Source organism: Brachycentrus maculatus, unplaced genomic scaffold, assembly GCF_059751285.1.
Source record: "Brachycentrus maculatus isolate JH-2025_06_01 unplaced genomic scaffold, ASM5975128v1 h1tg000258l, whole genome shotgun sequence".
NCBI classification, from domain to species: Eukaryota; Metazoa; Arthropoda; class Insecta; order Trichoptera; family Brachycentridae; genus Brachycentrus; species Brachycentrus maculatus.
The window spans coordinates 251,717-271,315 of NW_028281009.1; the positions used below are offsets into that span (position 1 = coordinate 251,717).

A 19,599-nucleotide genomic window follows, 5' to 3' on the forward strand; every position below is an offset into this window, starting at 1 on the left:
GTCTGTTAGTCAACCGTATCATAACACTCGCACTAGGATTAGACGACCACTGAAAAATTTCGAAGAAACATGTGAGAGGGTAAAAAAATTCAACTGAAATTATGGTGAATGAAAATCACAAAATGTTATTTACGATGGTAGATGGACAAATTTGTAGCACTCTTTCATCATAAAAATCTTCAAACAAATGCTATATTTGTGGTGCAACTGCTCGGGAGATGAACAATGACAATTTTATGACCCAAATTCCAGATCAAAATATGTATTCATTTGGAATATCTCTCCTCCATGCGTGGATTCGATTTTTCGCATGTCTTCTGCATATTGCATATCGTTTGAATATTAAAAATGGCAAATTAGAGATAAGAGTGATGAAGAAAACCTTCAATCAAGAAAAATGGTTTTACAAGAAAAATTCAGGGAAGAAATGGGTGTTTTAGTGGACATACCTAAACATGGTACTGGCAATACAAATGACGCCAATACTGCAAGTAAATTTCTAAAAATTTCTCAAGAACAGCAGCTATTACAGGGTTAAATAAAGAATCGATCCAACGATTTAAAACTGTTTTAGAGGTTTTATCTTGTGGATATGACATAAATATTAATGCTTTTGATAAGTTTGCGTGAGAGACAAGACTAATTTTTTAAAAATATTATTCTTGGTTTTACATGCCTGCAAGTGTCCATAAAATTTTAGTACACGGTAAAAAAATTATAGACTCTTGTATTCTACCTATCGGTAAACTTTCGGAAGAAGCTAGACATAAAGATATCAAAAGATTTAGAAGGGACAATACGAGTAAAATATCAAGAATGGATACAAAACGAGATTTGCTGCACATCCTTTTTATATCTTCTGACCCTTTCATAACAAGTTTGAGGAATCTTTCACAAAAAAAAGCTGTAAATTATCTTCTGATTTTCTACGTTTATTAAAAACTCCCGAAGTACCATATTCCGGTTCATCTGATAGTGAAAATAGCGAAAGTGACTGAATCACAGTGATGTATAAACATATTTTTAAATATATCCTATTTGAGTTCAAATTTTTTGGCTTTATTTTTGTTAGAGCTTTTATTGTATTTCTGTTTTCAATTACCAATATTAAAAACGTGATAAATTTAATGTATTATTTTATTAAGTGAAACAATAATTTATTTTTAAAACGATTATGTACAATGGAAGGTTCATCGAATAATATCTCGACCTTTGAATGACATACTTTTACCGTGTACTTACACATTTTAATAAAACTATTTCTAATCTCTATTTCTGGTTTCATTACCTTTAAAATGATGTATCACACATAGTATACATAACTAAGGTTAGGGAGTTATTAATTTAGTACAGCTAGATTAGCTGATTCTCACACTGTGCGATGGCGTCACAATCGGCCATATTTCACGCATGTATCGAAAAACTTTACTGGTATGCGAAAAGATCTAAGACCATTCCACATATACAGGTTTCAAAAATTTATGATGTTAGTAAAGTAGGACTGTAATAAAAAAATCATCAAGATTTAAATAAAAGGTATAAAAAAATAACTGGAAAGCATCGTTTCAAATATAAAACTGACCTTTAAAATAAGTAAATAGACTGTTTTGAATAAACCATACCCCTTACTGTCGTAGGTCAGGATAGCAGGTAGTTAGTAGTAGGTAAAAACCATCTTAATACAATACAATCCGAAAACATTGCAAGAATTTTAAGAATTGCAGTATTTAAAGACATAAACCAATTCTGTAGGGGTGCCTAAAACATATGGCCAGGACTGTATATGTAATATGTATTGAATAATTTTCGCCAAAATGTCGTTTTAACCTTGTTATTTTCCCAATTAAATATAAATGCTTTATTTTGAAAAATTACCCAGTTCCATATGATACACCTCTGTTTCTTTCTCACCCTTGCCTGAATAATACATCATTTAAAGTGAAATCCCCTCTACGGTTCATTTCTATCGGTCCACGCGGAGTCTGAGAGATCAGTAAGATTAATTATCGCGACCGTAAGGGTCCTAATTATTTCTTATCAAGCGCAATAAATCTCCCGCCTCAAAGGTTTATAATACCTTTATTATCTTTGCCCTGATAAGACCACCGTAAACATTTTAAATTGAATTTATGATGCTTTTGACATTTTTATCCCAGCTGTAAAAATATAAATATTGTCATCACGTAGTCGCTACGTGCAAAGTATTCAGAGATTACTTCACTCTAAATTGTGCTTAATTCGTAATAAAGATTTGGACAAACAGACAGGTGGTAAAACCCGCAGTCATAATCCCTCTGCGTATTTATTTGGACGGAAATTGAAAGGACCGTTAATAAATACACGCGCTTACAAAACTGATTTATTGAAAATTTGCTCTTTTTTGTACATTTTTTAAAACCAAAATCTGGCTCTTGTGGAAATGAAATGTGTCCTTCTAATTGAAATGCAAAAATGCAATTCGAGTTTGTAGTATTCAATCTATCTTATCTATTTGAAAAATGAAAAAATATTAAACCATTCCAATGACTAGTTTTTTTTAACCGTGAGAAGGTTTTTGAAATGGTTGTATGGCTCCATAGTGTATTGGTTTACGTTTGACTACCATCGATCAATGTTTGGCGATCAATAAATTGTTTACTGCTGGAAATCAAACATTATTTCTGTAATGCGTATAATTGGTTGGAATGACGTGTTAATTTGACTAATGACGCTCCATCAATAAACCATTATGATAATTAATTCTACGTGATTTTGTAATAAGTTACCCTAATTCAATAAAATATCAATCCATTGGCATTTATTGTTTTATTAATATTTCTGTTACGTTATATTAAAAGTTTATTAAAACTGAATCACAAAGTTGGTCAATTCAATAGTTTGAGAACAATTAGTGCCTTGCACATATGCACATACTGAGTAACAGCGTATGCTTGATAACTACATGAAAAAAATATAGATTATTATAAAGGGATATATTTTTTACCTGGAGAGGTTTATCCTGATAACGGTTTAGTTTATTATGTTTTCCGGTTCCAAACGATATGACCATTTGAAAAGTTTTTATTTGTCCCAATTCTTTCGCAAGTCGTTAGCCCCGAGAGAAGGGAAACTTGGAAACAATATAATCACGACCGCTTTACTTTGTCTCCAGGAAATGGTCCAGCTGTCCTATTCTGAACACGCTCATTTAATCCTTTATCATGCGAGATAATAAATTAATAAAATACCTACATAAAACGGGTAAGTGCCAACATACACTCACATATTAAAACGAACTATTCCAAGTCTAGAAATATAAATTTTTAAATGTATAAATTATCAACTTTAAAAAAAAAACATTATTTTTGTTATTGTATATTATTTATCTTATAATTCTGTTAAAAAAAAGTAACAAAATTAAAATACTCCCCCTTTCAACTCCTAACCTGTTTCTACTTGCTACACTCTGCTTTTTCTACATACATTTAAAACAATTATTTTTTTTACTCATTCGATCTGCAATTCTTCAAACTTTTTTTAAAAATTATGTGTTGAAATTTTTGAACACAAATTCTAGATTTCATCCACTTATGAATTATGTATATAAAGATTTTGTTATCATATTTAAACATTCATCTAGAAGAAAATGAAAATCTGGGCCTTGACAGAACTTGTGATCTATCTATCATAGACATAAAACAGGTCATAAACGCATCATCAGGTTTTGTAGTTATTTACGTTTTATGCGCAAATTTTGTATTATTGTATTAACTTGGAGATGCTCGCTCTCTCTGTCTGCAATTTTTTTTTTTGCTTTTTTATTCAAGTTTTACTTAACAAATACCACTATTTCTTAAAATCTATTATGACACGTCTTTCGATGCATTCCGCATCATTTTCAAACACCACGTTTTTTTTAAATTAGCAAAGCACCCAAAATTGAGTGATTCATGACACCACGGTGTTTGAACTCAATCAATTTGGACGGTATATTGTATTTTATAAAATGGTTATTTATTTTTTTAAATAAGTATAGGTAAATACTAAGGTAGTACTCATGATTCAAATTAGTATTAAAAATCTTGTCTGAAAACACATAAGAACACATCGCGAGCTCAGACAACGACAGCGCACCGCGTAAGCTTGCCAACTTAACGACTTATTGATGCACTTAATAGTCTTTAAAAAAAATATGTGGGCAGGTATTTATACTAACGGTATATATTTTGCACATATGAATGTGTTTTTTATACAATAAAACGTCCAATTTAAATTGAAAAACCTGTATAAAGTAAACATAAATTGTGTGCATTTTTCGTTTATTATTTTTAACGACAGCTTTTCGTATATTTTTCAGTTTATTTTATCGTCGAGAGTTAACAGTGCGTACGGAATATTACAGCTGGAATAGCTTTTGCCCTAATACGATTTGTTCGATAATACAGAAACACGGTGCTGTAATGAGTTCAGATGAACTCAGAAGAAATGAGATAAATTCCTTTGGTTTTTTGTGAGAAAAAAAATCTAATCATGGCTCACTCCTGAAACGTAAGCAGATGAAACTAGCAGTATTACCAATATCCGGAAACGTGTTGTTTTGAATATTTAAAGAGAATCAGAAGCATTGCATTTTTTTTAAACCGCAATAATTCATAATACTTCCCTACAACCCGACTCAAATTATACAAATACAACTTTATAATATAGTAGTTAGCGTGTTTGACAACTGCGCTCGAAGTTTGGGATTAAAACTAATTCATTTATATTTAGTTATAATTTGCACACGAAAAATAGTATACATAGCAATTTCTATATTTACAAACATTTTCAGCACAAATACGAAGAAATATTTATGTTGATATTATAAACAAAAGTATTTCATTTTTAATATAAGTTTTACTTCTTCTTCTTCTTTCAAATAACATTAGATGGATTCGAACCCAGAAGACTCAGAGACCGCGACACTTACCACAGAACCATAACCCGATGCCCGGATTTATATTGTTTTTAAATAATATGTTATTTTTTCTTAAATAAACAATTTTATTTTATTTTTAAATATTCAATAATAATGTATACAAAAAGAACTCCACTGACAAGACACACAAGGTGGCTTGGTGGGTCTCTGCAAAAAAAAATTAAATATTTTTAAAATTGTTCTTTAAATAAATGTATAAAATTTATGTTTATAATAAATAAATAGTTAACAGACCTAATAATAACGTCTTTACGCGCGTTGCATTAACACAACTTTGAAATTTTTTTGGAGATAAAATTTCGCAATTTTGAAGCGTTGTTTTGATATCGCTTACTCCTTTCAACAACGTCATACATCAAAATCGACAGTTTTCAGTGATGCATGTTTTCGAAATGCCCAGAAAATGTACTTTATCTCAGCAAAAGCATATTTTTAACTTAATATTTACCCGCTACAGGACAGAGAGTGTTGTTTTTGCATTTCGAAGAAAAATTATTGTTTAATTTTTTTTTTAAATACTAATCATTTTTTCAAATGGAGAATAAACCTTCAGGTTTTACCTAAAAATATCTGTTGCGCAGTAAAAAGTTCAATAAGTGACTTGATATTTATTTTTAATACAATTTATTATATTTTTAAACTTTAAAAATGATATCCTGAAAAATCAAGTTTTTTGATTTATGACGTTGTTGAAAGGAGTGAGCGGTATGTAGGATGGTAAAAATTTTAATAAAATGAGGTTTCTAACTCGCCGTCAATTCAATTTGTCAACAGCCTCCAATTTTAAAGCAGTTTATTGCAAAAATATCACCCTCTATTAATACGAGTTATTTTTTTTTAAATTTAACCTTAAATGGAATCTATTATCATCATTTTTGACATCTCAACAGCACTGGAGCATTAAACGTCTACCTTCCTTACTGTTATGCCTCAGATGTGACGTATTTTTCCCACTTCCCAATGAGACTTTCTGACAGATTGACTTATTTATTTGTAACATTAAACGACGTTTACCGTTATAAGATATAACGAACTCATGTGATGAAATAAATTTCCACGTAAATTTTACGAGTTTTACAACAATGACAATGTATTCCCTCTCCAGATTTAACTTATCCCAGCCACATAATAAATATTTACATGTAGCATCGTCAGGTAGTTTAAGTTCCTAACTACGTGCGAATTGGTTCCCTAAGACTTTGAACAAACTGTCGTAGTAATGGGGTTACTTTGTAGAGCTGTAACATTGAACGTTACAAGTCCTCGCCGCGGTGAACTAGTGCTAGCACAATGTCGACGTATTTGTATAGTGACACGTAAACAGCTTCATGTAATTTGATCATTTGGAACTTGTTTAGTATGCATCATGATAGTAGCAAATGTTTTAGTACGGATTCGCTGCAAATAATGATAGCTGGATTCGTTACTATACTGACGTGAGCGTTACCGACTCTACATGAAACAAAACCGCCATCATTACCGGTTTATAAATTTCATTTTATTTCTTCAATAACCGGTGATAGTAAGCCCACCACTTAATTTTCTTTAATTCCAGGTTCATTGAACGAAATTGAATTATTCGTTTTAAACGCCTTTTTTATTTTTGAAAGAATTTTTTTTTTCCAAATAAATGTATGGTTTTGAAAGGAAAATGTATTTAAAGGTAAGAAGTTGTACGTATTCTAAAAATATCAAATATCAATTTACATTCTTCAAAAAATGTGCGCGGACAACACGTGTAGCTTCTCGCGGAGCCGGTCGCGGACTGAATTCGTATATTTGAGAGTCCACCTTAATCAATACAAAATAAAAATGTAAATGTTCGTTTGTTCAAAAGCTTAAATTATCTTCGTGGTTGTGAAATGCTTTTTTTGTATGCTGAATACTTAGTTACACGAAAACGCGTTCAGTTTTATTAAGATGTAAAAAAGTAATTCAATAACTGTGAAACATTTGGCGTATTGTACATATTGGGTACTCTCGTAAATTTAGTAATATGTAGCTAATTTCATACTGTGGTATTCGGGTTATACCGACGCAGAAAAGCAAAATGTCACTAAGCGCCACTGAGCGATTTACAGAAGAAGAAAAAATATTCTGAAACTTGTCATTTTTAATAATTGATAAATAAACATGATGCAACTAAATAGATATTATTATTTGCTTGGGTTGAGTATTTTTATTTTATTTTAATGGTGCCGAGAACACGCATGTGAAAGAACGTATCAATTGAAGCTTATGCTTTTCGGAAATTTCGGAAGCTGTATTTATATACAGCTTCCGAAATTTGAGTAGTGTGGTTGTCAATCATGAGTAGTCTACCCATGATTAACAACCACACCATGATTGACAAATACACATGTAGCATTCTCTAGTTTGGTGAATGTTACACGTGCATAAAGTAATAATTATATTCATATAAACCAGCATATTTACTATATACCAATGTATTTACAGGTCGTAAGCTTCGTAAATACCAAGACTTCCACATACATATATATCCTTCATCTTTGTGAAGATTTCCACATTTAAAATAACTTCCGAGTGAATAAAATCCATATTTGCTAACAAAGATTTAGGCACATTTAAAATATTACAAAACGAATATTTTTAAGTGTTGCTTCAAGTATTTTTTGTTTACAAAGATTTGAATATACTCAAAATATTGCGAAACAAATATTTTAAAGTATTGCTTCAAATATTTTAGGTTTATAAGGATTCGGACACACTAAAAATATTACAAAACGCATATTATTCATAGTGTTGCATCAATTAATTTTAGTTTATAAAATTTTAAACGAACTTAAAATATTACTAAACAAATATTTTAAAGTGTTGCCTTAAGTATTTTTAGTTTATAAAAGGACAAACTAGAAATATTGTAAAATGAATATTTTTAAGGTGTTGCTTCAAGTATTTTAGGTTTCCAATAACGCTGTAATATAGCTGTTGTTCTACGTATATTGTCTCCTGAATAACGTCTTGCCCACACGACAATAATACATTTCCTTGAGAAAGTAGAACTTTGCTCATTTGAAACAATTAACTCCACCGCTAGTTAGGATTGTCAGAAAGGGAGACATCCCTCTATTCCGGTATAGAAATAGGCCGTGTATTGTGTTGATCGCAGCCTTCGCTACAGTTCAAGATCCATCGCTGAATTAAATATTCGCCTCCAGAATTCTGAAGCTTTCACGGAACGCGCTCGCTAAATATTAAATACATTTACAGCTTCGTTCAGCCAAAGTCACTTCCACTCGAGCGAAAATTAATAGGTATAATTTGTTGATAAATTTTAAGACAGGATCAGCTGGACGGAAATATTTTTAAGTGAAGTTTCTTAGGCGGCGATTTGATGAATCGATGATTGGACGAGAATGGAGAGTAAAATTTCAAGGACGCGTCACGTTTATTAGGCACATTTAGTTACAAAAGGGAGAAGAAAGACATATCGTAGAGAGAAAGAGTAAGGAAGAGATGTATTTTTTTTCTTGTTGTGTCGAAAACATCGAGTCACGCACATACATTTAACATATTTTAGTTTTAACAAACTATTAATATCAATATTGCCAATTGAAGCAACAATCACAATAGAATAGAAAGAAAACAGAAATCAAAAATTTTCTAAATTGTTAAATCTCACAAAGCTTGCGAAGCAATGCAAATATTAAAAATCTATGGAACAAAAATTGAATCGAAAACATTGAAAATTTGAAGCAACTGTATTTGTCAAAAAGTACTTTGTCTGCCTTCGTCTGTTTGCTTAGTATTGTGTGCATCACTTTTTCGTACAACAGATGGCACTGCCATTACGGAAAATTTAAAAAGGTATCACAGTTAAATAAAAACACGCGAGTATTCGAATGCATCGTTGTAACAAAACTTCAATCGATTAACGATGTTGATTTTTCAATCGGTGAGGAGATATGTATTAGATTTTTATCAAACGGACATTAACATTTTTATTTGAATAAATAAAAAATTAAAAAAATGTAATTAAAAGACGTTTAAAAGTGTTAGGATATAATTTTTTTAAATGAAACAATATCATATTTGACTTAATATAATATTGGATTATAAGTACAAAAATCTTTGTAAAATATTATTTTTGACATCTCATCAAAGATGAAGAAGAATATGGAAGTCTGGGCATTTACGGGGCTGACGACCGTCATAGGCTGGTTTAAGTGATCACTTTACACACGTGTAACATTCACCAATTTTACCCATTATTGACAACCACACTACTCAAATTCTTGGAAGTTCTGTATATATGAACCAATTTAGAAACCTTGTTCTTGAATCAATAGAATTTCAGTAGAGACATCTATTGGTGAGATGTAAAGAAGCTTTTTTACTAAGCAGAAACTCTTATATTAGTATGTGAGATCCGAATCCTAGATTATAATCACACACATGAGAAACGCCAGAAAATACCATTTTCATTTTTATTATTTAAGCTTATAATTTAACCAGACAATTTATTTACAACATTTTGAGTGTGTCCAAATACTTGTTCACAAAATCTGGATTATCTCCAATTACAGGAGTTATTTTTATATTATTTTTGACATCTCATCAAAGATGAAGAAGAATATGGAAGTCTAAGCCCAGACTTCCATATTCTTTGTAAAATGTTTGGTTCATTCACTTTTTTTCTTTCCTACCCACTAACAAACCTTTAAAAGATAGGCTTATTAGTTACAAAACTACTTGAATAATTAAACAATACTTGAATAATTAAACAAGTAAGCCTGTTTTTAAGAAAATTAAATTAAAAATATTTTTGTTGTGATATTAAAGAGCTTTTTCTTTTACGGTACTTACATTTCTCAGTTTGGAGGTAAACCGAGTAATAAGGTTCCCACTTTCGGTTTAATTTTATTTCCAAGATTGTCTGAAGTTTGAGTGAACTTTGCCCTAATAGCTTCAGTACCCTAATGAATTCACAATGATTCTCTTTGAGTAACTTCAGAGTGATTCCGATTAACGATGTTAATTTTTCAATCGTAAATACTCGTTGTCGACAGCTGAAGAAATCGAATTAAGAGGGAATTTCATGGAAAAAGTTGTTGACTTAATTACGCTTCTATTTGACTTTGTATTGAAAACTCTATGTAATTCGGAAAATGTAAGATAAGTATTGAAATCTTTTACGCGGAATAATTTTCATTCACGACATAATAAATATTACCATTGATAAAAAGTTAAAACTGCGCAATCCTCCCTGTATTTTTTAAAATATATTTTTCTAGTTTTTTATTATAATTTTTGTCTGTCAAGCGCAAGTAAGCGCGATTAAAAACCGCGTTGGAAGTGATGGATTTGATTCTCATTAGGGTCAAAAAAATTGTGTCGATTTTTCACTCTCGTATTTATTTGATATCACCCTGGACTAGTATAAGAAGCGCAGGACTGATCACCTTGCTTTCATATAAAAATATATCAAATAAACATTGCATTTATTTGATGCAGTGCCCTATGTACCATTGAAGTGGGTAGCTTATATGACTGGAGCGAATATGGTTTCAAATTAATTATAATCAATCATTAATAATGAACACATTCTTAGTAGATTTCAAATGTTGACACATTGTAGACAGATTAATTCAAATGTATGTTTTACTCACTTCAATTGCTTTAAAACCCAAGGCACAATTCATTTTTTAGATGAAAAAAAAATCAAGAAAATTTAATGATTTTTTTCTCGAACAAATGTCGATAAGTGTAGATTTACATTGCAATACAGAAATTTTATCTCATTTATTGTATTAAAGCTCATTTTTCAATATGACGTTTGCAATAAAATAATGGAACTTACCCACAGTAATGGCGATATTTTTATCCCTATGAAGATATTCCACAACAGGAGCACACACGAATCCGGCTCCCAACACTAAAACGTGTTTTTCAGGTTCAGTTTGTTCACCTTCAGTTTTCTGCCTTGATCTCCCACTGAAAACATAACAATAATTGAAAAACTGTCCCTCGTCATTCATAACCAATGGTTATTATATTAAAAGAACATAAGTATTTTACTTATCCAATGATATTTACGTATAGTCGTTCATGGATTTATTACTTATTCAGTGTTAATGCGGAGTTTTATTAAGGTGTTTAAGTTTAAGGAATTTCTGAAATGTTTTTGAATAAATTTATTTTCACCGATTTTGAAAAAAGAAAAACACTAAATGCGTGGCATTGAAATTATATCGAAGTTTTTTTTTTATGTTTCATATCCACTTTAAAACACCTTTATTATTTTAAATTGGAAATTTTTATCATAACTTTATTATATTACTAACTCATTTGTCATTTTTTGTGGGTAATTGTAACTTTTCTGGTGTACTGTAATTAATATAATTTAATTAATTTTGTTTACTTTTGGAAAGTTTGTTAGCACCTTAGTATTGACGCGGATACCATTTCGATAGGTTTTTTATGCCTTACATACTTCTTGCCAACATTCCAGACAGCATTCGCAACTCACGGTCCAGATGACAGATGCTGCAATGCGGTTCAAAAGGACGGCGAGAAATGAGAACGACATGCTTTATTTTGATCTTCCAGGTTTATACGAGTTCGTTTGTTCTGTAAAATTCTGCTATTTTCACCGTGAACCGTATCTTTAGGTCGTTTACAAAGCAACCTCATGTAATAAAAAAATAACAAGTACATATTTCACAACATTTTGAATGTGTTCAAATACTCTCTATACCTGGGTTTTTCCACTTTGGAGTTATTTTTACATTTTTGAGATCTCAGAATAGATGAGTCTTAATTTATTTCATTAATTTACAGAAAGCTGAAATAAAAGTTGCATTTTTTATTTTTGCTTGAAACAATTGAAAATTTTGAGTAAGCTTTGAAAAACGTATACCATGAACACATTTTGTTAAAAAAAAATTACTCATTTAGGATTTGTTTATCGATGAACTTTTCAGCCAGCAATATAAGTACAAAATATTATTCATATCTACTAAATCTGTTAAATTGGTCCCTTGAAGAATACATATTTTGATGATAGAGCCCTCTATCATGCGAACGTCCTTTTGGGGAACATTTCAAAATTGTTTCATGAATCACCATTTCCTGAGTTTACAGATAAACCTACATCTTTATTTGCGAACATACAGCAAACCCTTGACTCCCTGGTAACAAGAGATGGTATCTGTACCATACACGCTTACACATATCATCCATGGTTTATGCTGGACTACGTAGTATGTGTACTTACACCTCGACTTACGAATTTATTTTCTTCCGCGAGTTAATTCATGTTACAAATTCTTTGCTGTGAGACAGTGTGTGGTTGATACCAAACTCGCCAAGGTAGCCTTTTTTTCTTGAACAGTTTTCAAGAAAAAAATCAAAGATGAACGTGAAAGTTGGCACAAAATATAACAAAAAAATCTTTAAAAATTATTGAAAATTAAAAGATTAATTACAAATTAGTATTTTGTTTACCTACTGATAATAACAGTTTTTATTTGTCAACCGCTAATTTTGTGAATAATTTACTTTAAAACGACAAGTTAATACTTTTTATACCTAATAACTAAACGCATAATAACCCTTTAAAATAGTTAAATGGTTTAAAAAATTAAATAACGCTTGAGTAATCATATACAATATCTTTTTCTGGAATAATGTCGAATCAAATTCAAAATCACGCAATTCATCGGCAGAATCCCAATTTACTTACTAATAGAAAAACTGTACAGAAAACATCGTTGGGTGAAGCATTCGTTAGCCGAGGTACCACTGTATTTTAAACCCAGAAAATAATCAAAATAATACGTTTCGGACATGACGTATGACTATCTAAATGACTTGTAGTTCTCATGTCTGGCCGCAATGATATGAATGTTACAACGCCAGGTTGTCCTTTATTTTGTCCAGTGATGTAGGTTTAAGTTCACTAAATATAACAAATTATTCACTATACATTTTCATTATCTAATGGTAGCATGGTCTATATTCCTTTACAGTTCTTTCGTTATGGTCAGTTATACATGTGTCGCCTACTTACAAAATCCGCGAGATCCAATTTTATAAGATTTTAAAATAAATACTCTATCGAAATGCCAATTGTGGGTTTTATTGTTTAAAATATTTATTTACTTAGAAACCCTGCTAAAAATACTTAAAAACAGCATTGTATTTCAAATTCCGGTATATTTATGGAACTTGCCTTATGACCCATATCGGCCAATCAGAGAGCGGGGAGAGATATATAAATATATATATATATATATATATATATATATATATATATATATATATATATATATATATATATATATATATATATATATATATATATATATATATATATATATATATATATATATATATATATATATATATATATATATATATATATATATATATATATATATATATATATATATATATATATATATATATATATTTATATATGTATATATACAAATATTTCTTTTCATTTAAACTTATTTAATGTGAAAGTCTGGAGAAAATGAATACTTTTGTTGGCTGAATTTGTAAAGGATTACGAATTATCTTCCAAAATATATGTGTGTATTGTGTATAGGTATCTATTTTGTTTCGCTCAAGGACTGGTTCCCTTTGAAATAGATTTCCTGCAATATAGACGTTATTTATTCAAAACAATAATAACCGTTTAAATAGGGGAGTTTGCTTCAACTGTGCAAATTTATACAACAATAGTTTTCATTATGATAGCAGATAATGATTTCCCCCGCCACTGACTGCGCTACTTTGCCGCTTAGAGTGAGGGAATTAGAACTTTTGTGTCGGGAAACAAAGTCAATTTATCATTTTGTAAGCACTTTGGTTGACGCGAGAGTTTTGTACACATATACTTCGTGTCATAGGATAATGTGTAATAAGCCATATAACATATAGTTGATTTATTAGAACAAAACTATTTGATTGTTTAATAAACAGCTTCATCGTGCCAACCTTTGAAAGATCTTCAACACTCTCCATATTTTTTATATTTGTATAAGTGTTAGGATTTATTATTCGAAAACCCTTCAACTTTACTGATATTTTTTTGTCCGGCTTTGCCGTTGATTTTTTAGAAAGCAAAGTTAAATAAACAATAAAACAGTGTGAACATAATGGACATAGTCGGGGTATTAAATAAAAATATTTTCGGGTTATTGTGAACGACTATTTTTTTAAGTTATCGTAGTTTAAGGTGCGAAATGTTTCAAATTTCGTCTAAAAACTAAGTACCAAACTATGTTTTAAACTGTCAAAATGAGAGAGAATTTGATTGCATTTTAAACTTTATATCATATATGGAGCTATAAATTTTGAGTGGATCAGAACACAAAGTATTTTTATTTCTCGAAATAATATATCAATATGATCCACAAAGTTAATGCTTTCAATATTTAAAACACTATAAATTTTGGTTGGTTGGAAGATATTGCTTTTTAGTTATAAGCCCGCCAATATACTTATTTATTTTCTGTACATGAATTTTAAATAAATAAATAAATACATGTAAGAAATTTGCGACTGATTGATCTTAGAAAATTGCTTATCGATGATCTTAGAAAAGAAATTTAATTCATGTATTAATTGTGCAATTCAACACAGATTTTTTGAGTCTACTAAATTGTATTTCATCTAGATAGACATTCCTTTGAAAATACCATAACTAGGCGAAACAATTGTCACAATATTAATTTTGATATGTTTTTTTAACAATAAAATACGACTTTAGTTTTTTTTCGACATTCACTCTGTGGTAATAATTTACATGATTATATAAAAGAAAACGCTTGTTTTTTTTTACCACTCGAGTTTATTTTTGTGACGACTAGTTTCGGTTAGTATATATATATATATATATATATATATATATATATATATATATATATATATATATATATATATATATATATATATATATATACATATATATATATATATATATATATATATATATATATATATATATATATATATATATATATATATATATATATATATATATATTTTTATATATATATATATATATATATATATATATATATATATATATATATATATATATATATATATATATATATATATATGTATATATATATACATTGTTTTGAACCTAACTATACGTCTTAAGAAAGATATTATCTATTTACCTGTTAGCCATGCGAAGATCGTTGATGTACTCATATGCTGGAGTTAACTTTCCATTGCTTGCGATGATTGCCTGTAATTGATAACAAAAATGTTAAAAAAATAGTGTAATAAGAGATTTTATCCTTCAAACAGTTGTAATATTCTGATTTTTTTTTATATACCATAAACATGATCGATATCTTTATTTGAAGTCATATTTTTAGTAGTGGAGTTGTCAATCATGGGTATTAGGGTGAATGTTGAGCGTGAGTAACATAATACTTAACCAAGCCTATGTAGGTCGTAAGCCTTGTAAATGCCAAGACCTCCATTTTCTTCTTCGCCTTTGTTAAGATATCAAAAAATAACGTAAAAAATAAATCCTTATTGGAGATAATTGAAGTGTCGGGTTGTGGTCCCGTGTCGCGGACTCTTAAGTCAGAGTTTCGCGGTTCGAACCCACTCTACCACAATTTGATACCGATTACTAATAATGAGCCGCTTGGGCTCACAGAAATAGTTTGAAATTGAAATAATTTTGTAGATAATAAACATACAAATATTTATCTTTAAATAAAAAATAATCCACATTTGTAAACAAGTATTTGTACACACTCAAAATGTTAATGAATTGACTCGTGAAATTATAAGCTAAAATAAATTTTAAATCATGTTTTCAAGCGTTTCTCAAGTATGTGAATATAATCCAGGATTCGGACCTCGCATGCAAATGGAAAGAGTCTCTGCTTAAGAAAAAACTTTCCTCATCCCACCATTGCTATTGTGAACTAGCACAGACTGTATTACAAGTTTGATCAATATATCTAGAAGTTTAAAAAAAATTAGAAGTGTGGTTGTCAATCATGGGTAGAATCTGTGAATGTTACACGTGTGTAAAGTGATCACTAAACCAAACCTTTGACGGTCGTGAGCCCTGTAAATGTAAAATAAATGTATTTTGATTCCATATGCATACTATACTTCTCATAGAGAGGGTTTGTAGGTCGTTTTTGGGAAGGTTACAAAAAGTAAAAAAGTCGTAAAAAACGGGTCGCTTGAAAACTAAACTTTCGGGTCGAAGCATTTTCACAAACTCACTCCGGACATACCTATAAATAAAATACTACATACTTCGTTTTTACAGTAGGTACGAACATATCACTCACTCCATTCAACAACGTCATAAATAAAATAAAATATTTTTCAGGAGATCGTTTTTAAAGTTAAAAAATATAATGAAATGTATTAAAAATAAATGTCAAGCTACTTATGGAACTTTTTACTGTGCAACAGGTCTTTTTAGGTAAAACCTGAATGTTTTTTCTCCATTTGAAAAATGTTAAGTTTATTTAAAAATCAAATAAAACAATAGGTTTTCTTCAAATGCAAAAACAACATTTTCTGCCCTGTAGCGGGGTAAATATTAAGTTTAAAATATGCTATTAGATTAAAACCAATATTTTTAGCTTCTCCACTTTATTTTTATTTGACCAGCGACCGGGTTTCGTCGTTACCGACATCACCAGTCTGATGATGTCTGTAACGACGAAACCCGGTCGCTAGTCAAATAAAAATAAAGTGGAAAAGCCAAAAATATTTGATTTAATCTAATAATGCATTGGAATGCAATTCCATCACGAAGTGTCAGTGGATAATATAAATCTATTAAAATATGCCATTTTTGCTGGGATATAGTACATTTTCTGGGCATTCCGAAAACATGCACAACTGAAAATTGACGATTTTTATTATATGACGTTGTTGAAATGAGTGAGCGATATGTCAAGTATTACGTACATAGATAGATGGAAAAAATACCCTGTACTGAAAAGTGGCGTCTGTTAGACGCCTCGGCAACCATAGTGTAAAATATTTACATGAATTATTGGCGTCGTTAATTCTCAGTACTTTCCTAACAGTTGTCATATTAGAATTGTTCGAGGGCTGTTCAATTTATAAGTAGACTAACATCATACAACTAAATGCACTTTTAAACAACATTTTTAATGTGTCCCAATATTTGTTCACAAATCTGGATTATCTCCAATTTGTGAACAAGTATTTGGACATACTCAAAATGTTGTTTTTAAATTATCTGGTAAAATTATAAGCTTTGTAAGTATATAGAACTTCCAAGAATTTGAGTAGGGTGGTTGTCAATCAAGGGTAGAATTGGTAAATATTACACGTGTGTAAACTGATCACTTGAACCAGCCTATGACGGTCGAAAGCCCCGTAAATGTCCAGACTTTAATATTCTTCTTCATCCTTGTTGCGATGTGATTTTTTTTTAACTTTATTTATAAGTTGCGTGTCTGGATCCCCTTCAAAGAATTCACCTCCCCGACGAACACACTTATCCCAACGGTGTTTCCACTTTTGGAAACTGTGTTGAAATGCTCCTTTTAAGATGTGCTCTTTCGTCGCATTTGCCTTTGTCTCGGGAATAGTCTTAAAACTTGTGAGATTTTAGCTAAACACTGTTCTCGCCTACCCACCTTACTTACCTGATCTCGCTCATTTTGACTTTTTCTTGTTCTTTAAATTCAAAAGACCTTTCGAAGGAAGAAGATTTTAGACGATTCCGGAGATTAAGGCGAATGCGACGGAGCTGAAGGATATCGCAAAAGAAGCTTTAACGAACTGTTTCCAAAAGTTTAATAGAAGCACCGTTGGTAAAAGTGAATGTGTCGGGAAGGCGACTACTTGAAAGGGGACTCAGGCATATCTATTCTAAATAAATTAAGTTTTGTTTTATGACGTCAGTCTACGTATTAATTGAAGAAGCCAAGTATAATACTCCAGAATGGAGTAAGAGTATTTTCAAAACAAATAAATTAAACAAGACGAAGCTTACATTTTGACATCGCAACAATAATAATAAAACCCTTATCCGCACCCCAATGGTGCATAGGGCACTGCGTCATATAAACGCAGTGTTATCTTTATCGTTTACACATGAAGGAAAGGTGATCAGCCCTCCGCTTCAGGTACCAGTCCAGGGTAATATTGAATAAATATGACAGTGAAACAATCACTTATATTTATTTTACCCCCCTTGGGAATCGAACCCGGGACCTCAAGCCGAGCGTGCTGACCATTACACTACGGAGGCGGACATTTTGACATCGCAACAAAGATGGAAAAATATGGGTATTTACAGGGCTTATGACCTATCATAGGCTGGTTAAGTAAAACCTTTACATGTAATATTCACCACTCTACCCATGATTAATAACCACACTACTATTTTTTTGGAACTCATACGTATATCATACATATAACTCATGACGCTTCGCGATTCAGTTCACGGCAGCTTTGTGGTTGGTTTGAGAACGGTTTTATTTTACCTTTTCTCAAACCAACCGTAGAAGTGTTGGAAGTGATCACTTAAGCCAGCCAAATGCCAAGTCGTAAGCCCCGGGATGCTCAGATTTCTATCATCCTCCATCTCAAGTTGAAATCTATACAATAGTTTCATTTTACTTTAATAATAATATGTATATGTAAGTTATATTTAAATAAGAAAGTTTTTCATGTTGACAGCAATAAAAATGCTTCTTATGAAAACTTTGACAACCCTTATATAACCTTATATGGAATTACGTAACACATGAATGCCAACCTGCCGGGGCTGGTCATACAACCTTTCTACAAGTGGAAACACGTGGCGATGTAAGTTATAACTTTGCGCCGATATTACCATCCCCAACTCGAAGGGTTGATATTACTATTAAACACACGGACATAAGTAAACTTTGTTTATCTGCCCCTGTCGCATGTTTTATTTCCTGACAATTTTGAAATAGTTGCGAAAGTTAAACAATTTCCTTTGTATTTACATATAAAGACACATTTATAAATATATAACATATTTATAAATATAGATACTAATGGACTCAACAGATATTGTACTTCTCAAATGTTGACTCGCCTAGTAAGTATTAGATGGTTCAACAAATGTTTTTTTTTATATTAAAATTTTCGATAAACTTTAAAATATATGAATTTGACAATTCAATGATTTCGTTTCGTTGTTGCGAGATTTGCTGTTGCCCAAAGCAAAAACAGCGTTTGGAAATTTCTCGATTGCAACGTCATCCACCGGGTTTAATTGTAAATTTATACCATCCAAAGGGCCATTCAAATTCGCATATTTTCTAAAATTAAAACCAGTCCAGCCGAAAGAAAAAAATGCAAAACATTAGTACATATGGTATTGATTGATTATATAATACAGATTAGCTAGACGAAACTAGTAGTATTTACATGAATAAACTCCAAAAGTGGTCTTACGTAAATGTTTTTATTTTATATTAAAAGCATAATAGGTTGCTTGTAAAAACCTTTTATTAACACATATAAATTTCCACATTAACGCGGAAATTTATTTAATTTAATTTATTTAAAATTTATTTATTTGTCCGCCTCCGTAGTGTAATGGTCAGCACGCTCGGCTACCATTCTGGAGGTCCCGGGTTTGATTCCCAGGGGGGTAAAAT

At 30.6% G+C, this 19,599-nt stretch overlaps 1 protein-coding gene across 1 annotated transcript in view; it reads right to left on the reverse strand.

Moving 5' to 3' along the window:
* LKRSDH (lysine ketoglutarate reductase/saccharopine dehydrogenase) overlaps positions 1 to 19,599 on the reverse strand; it is a 166,411-nt gene that overhangs the window by 28,952 nt on the left and 117,860 nt on the right. Inside the window, exons 12-13 of the mRNA XM_088265775.1 lie at positions 15,118 to 15,188; positions 10,779 to 10,912 (exon numbers count right to left, since the gene is read on the reverse strand). Of these exons, the coding sequence (XP_088121901.1) occupies positions 10,779 to 10,912; positions 15,118 to 15,188 (205 nt within the window). The remainder of the gene's footprint in view (positions 1 to 10,778; positions 10,913 to 15,117; positions 15,189 to 19,599) is intronic.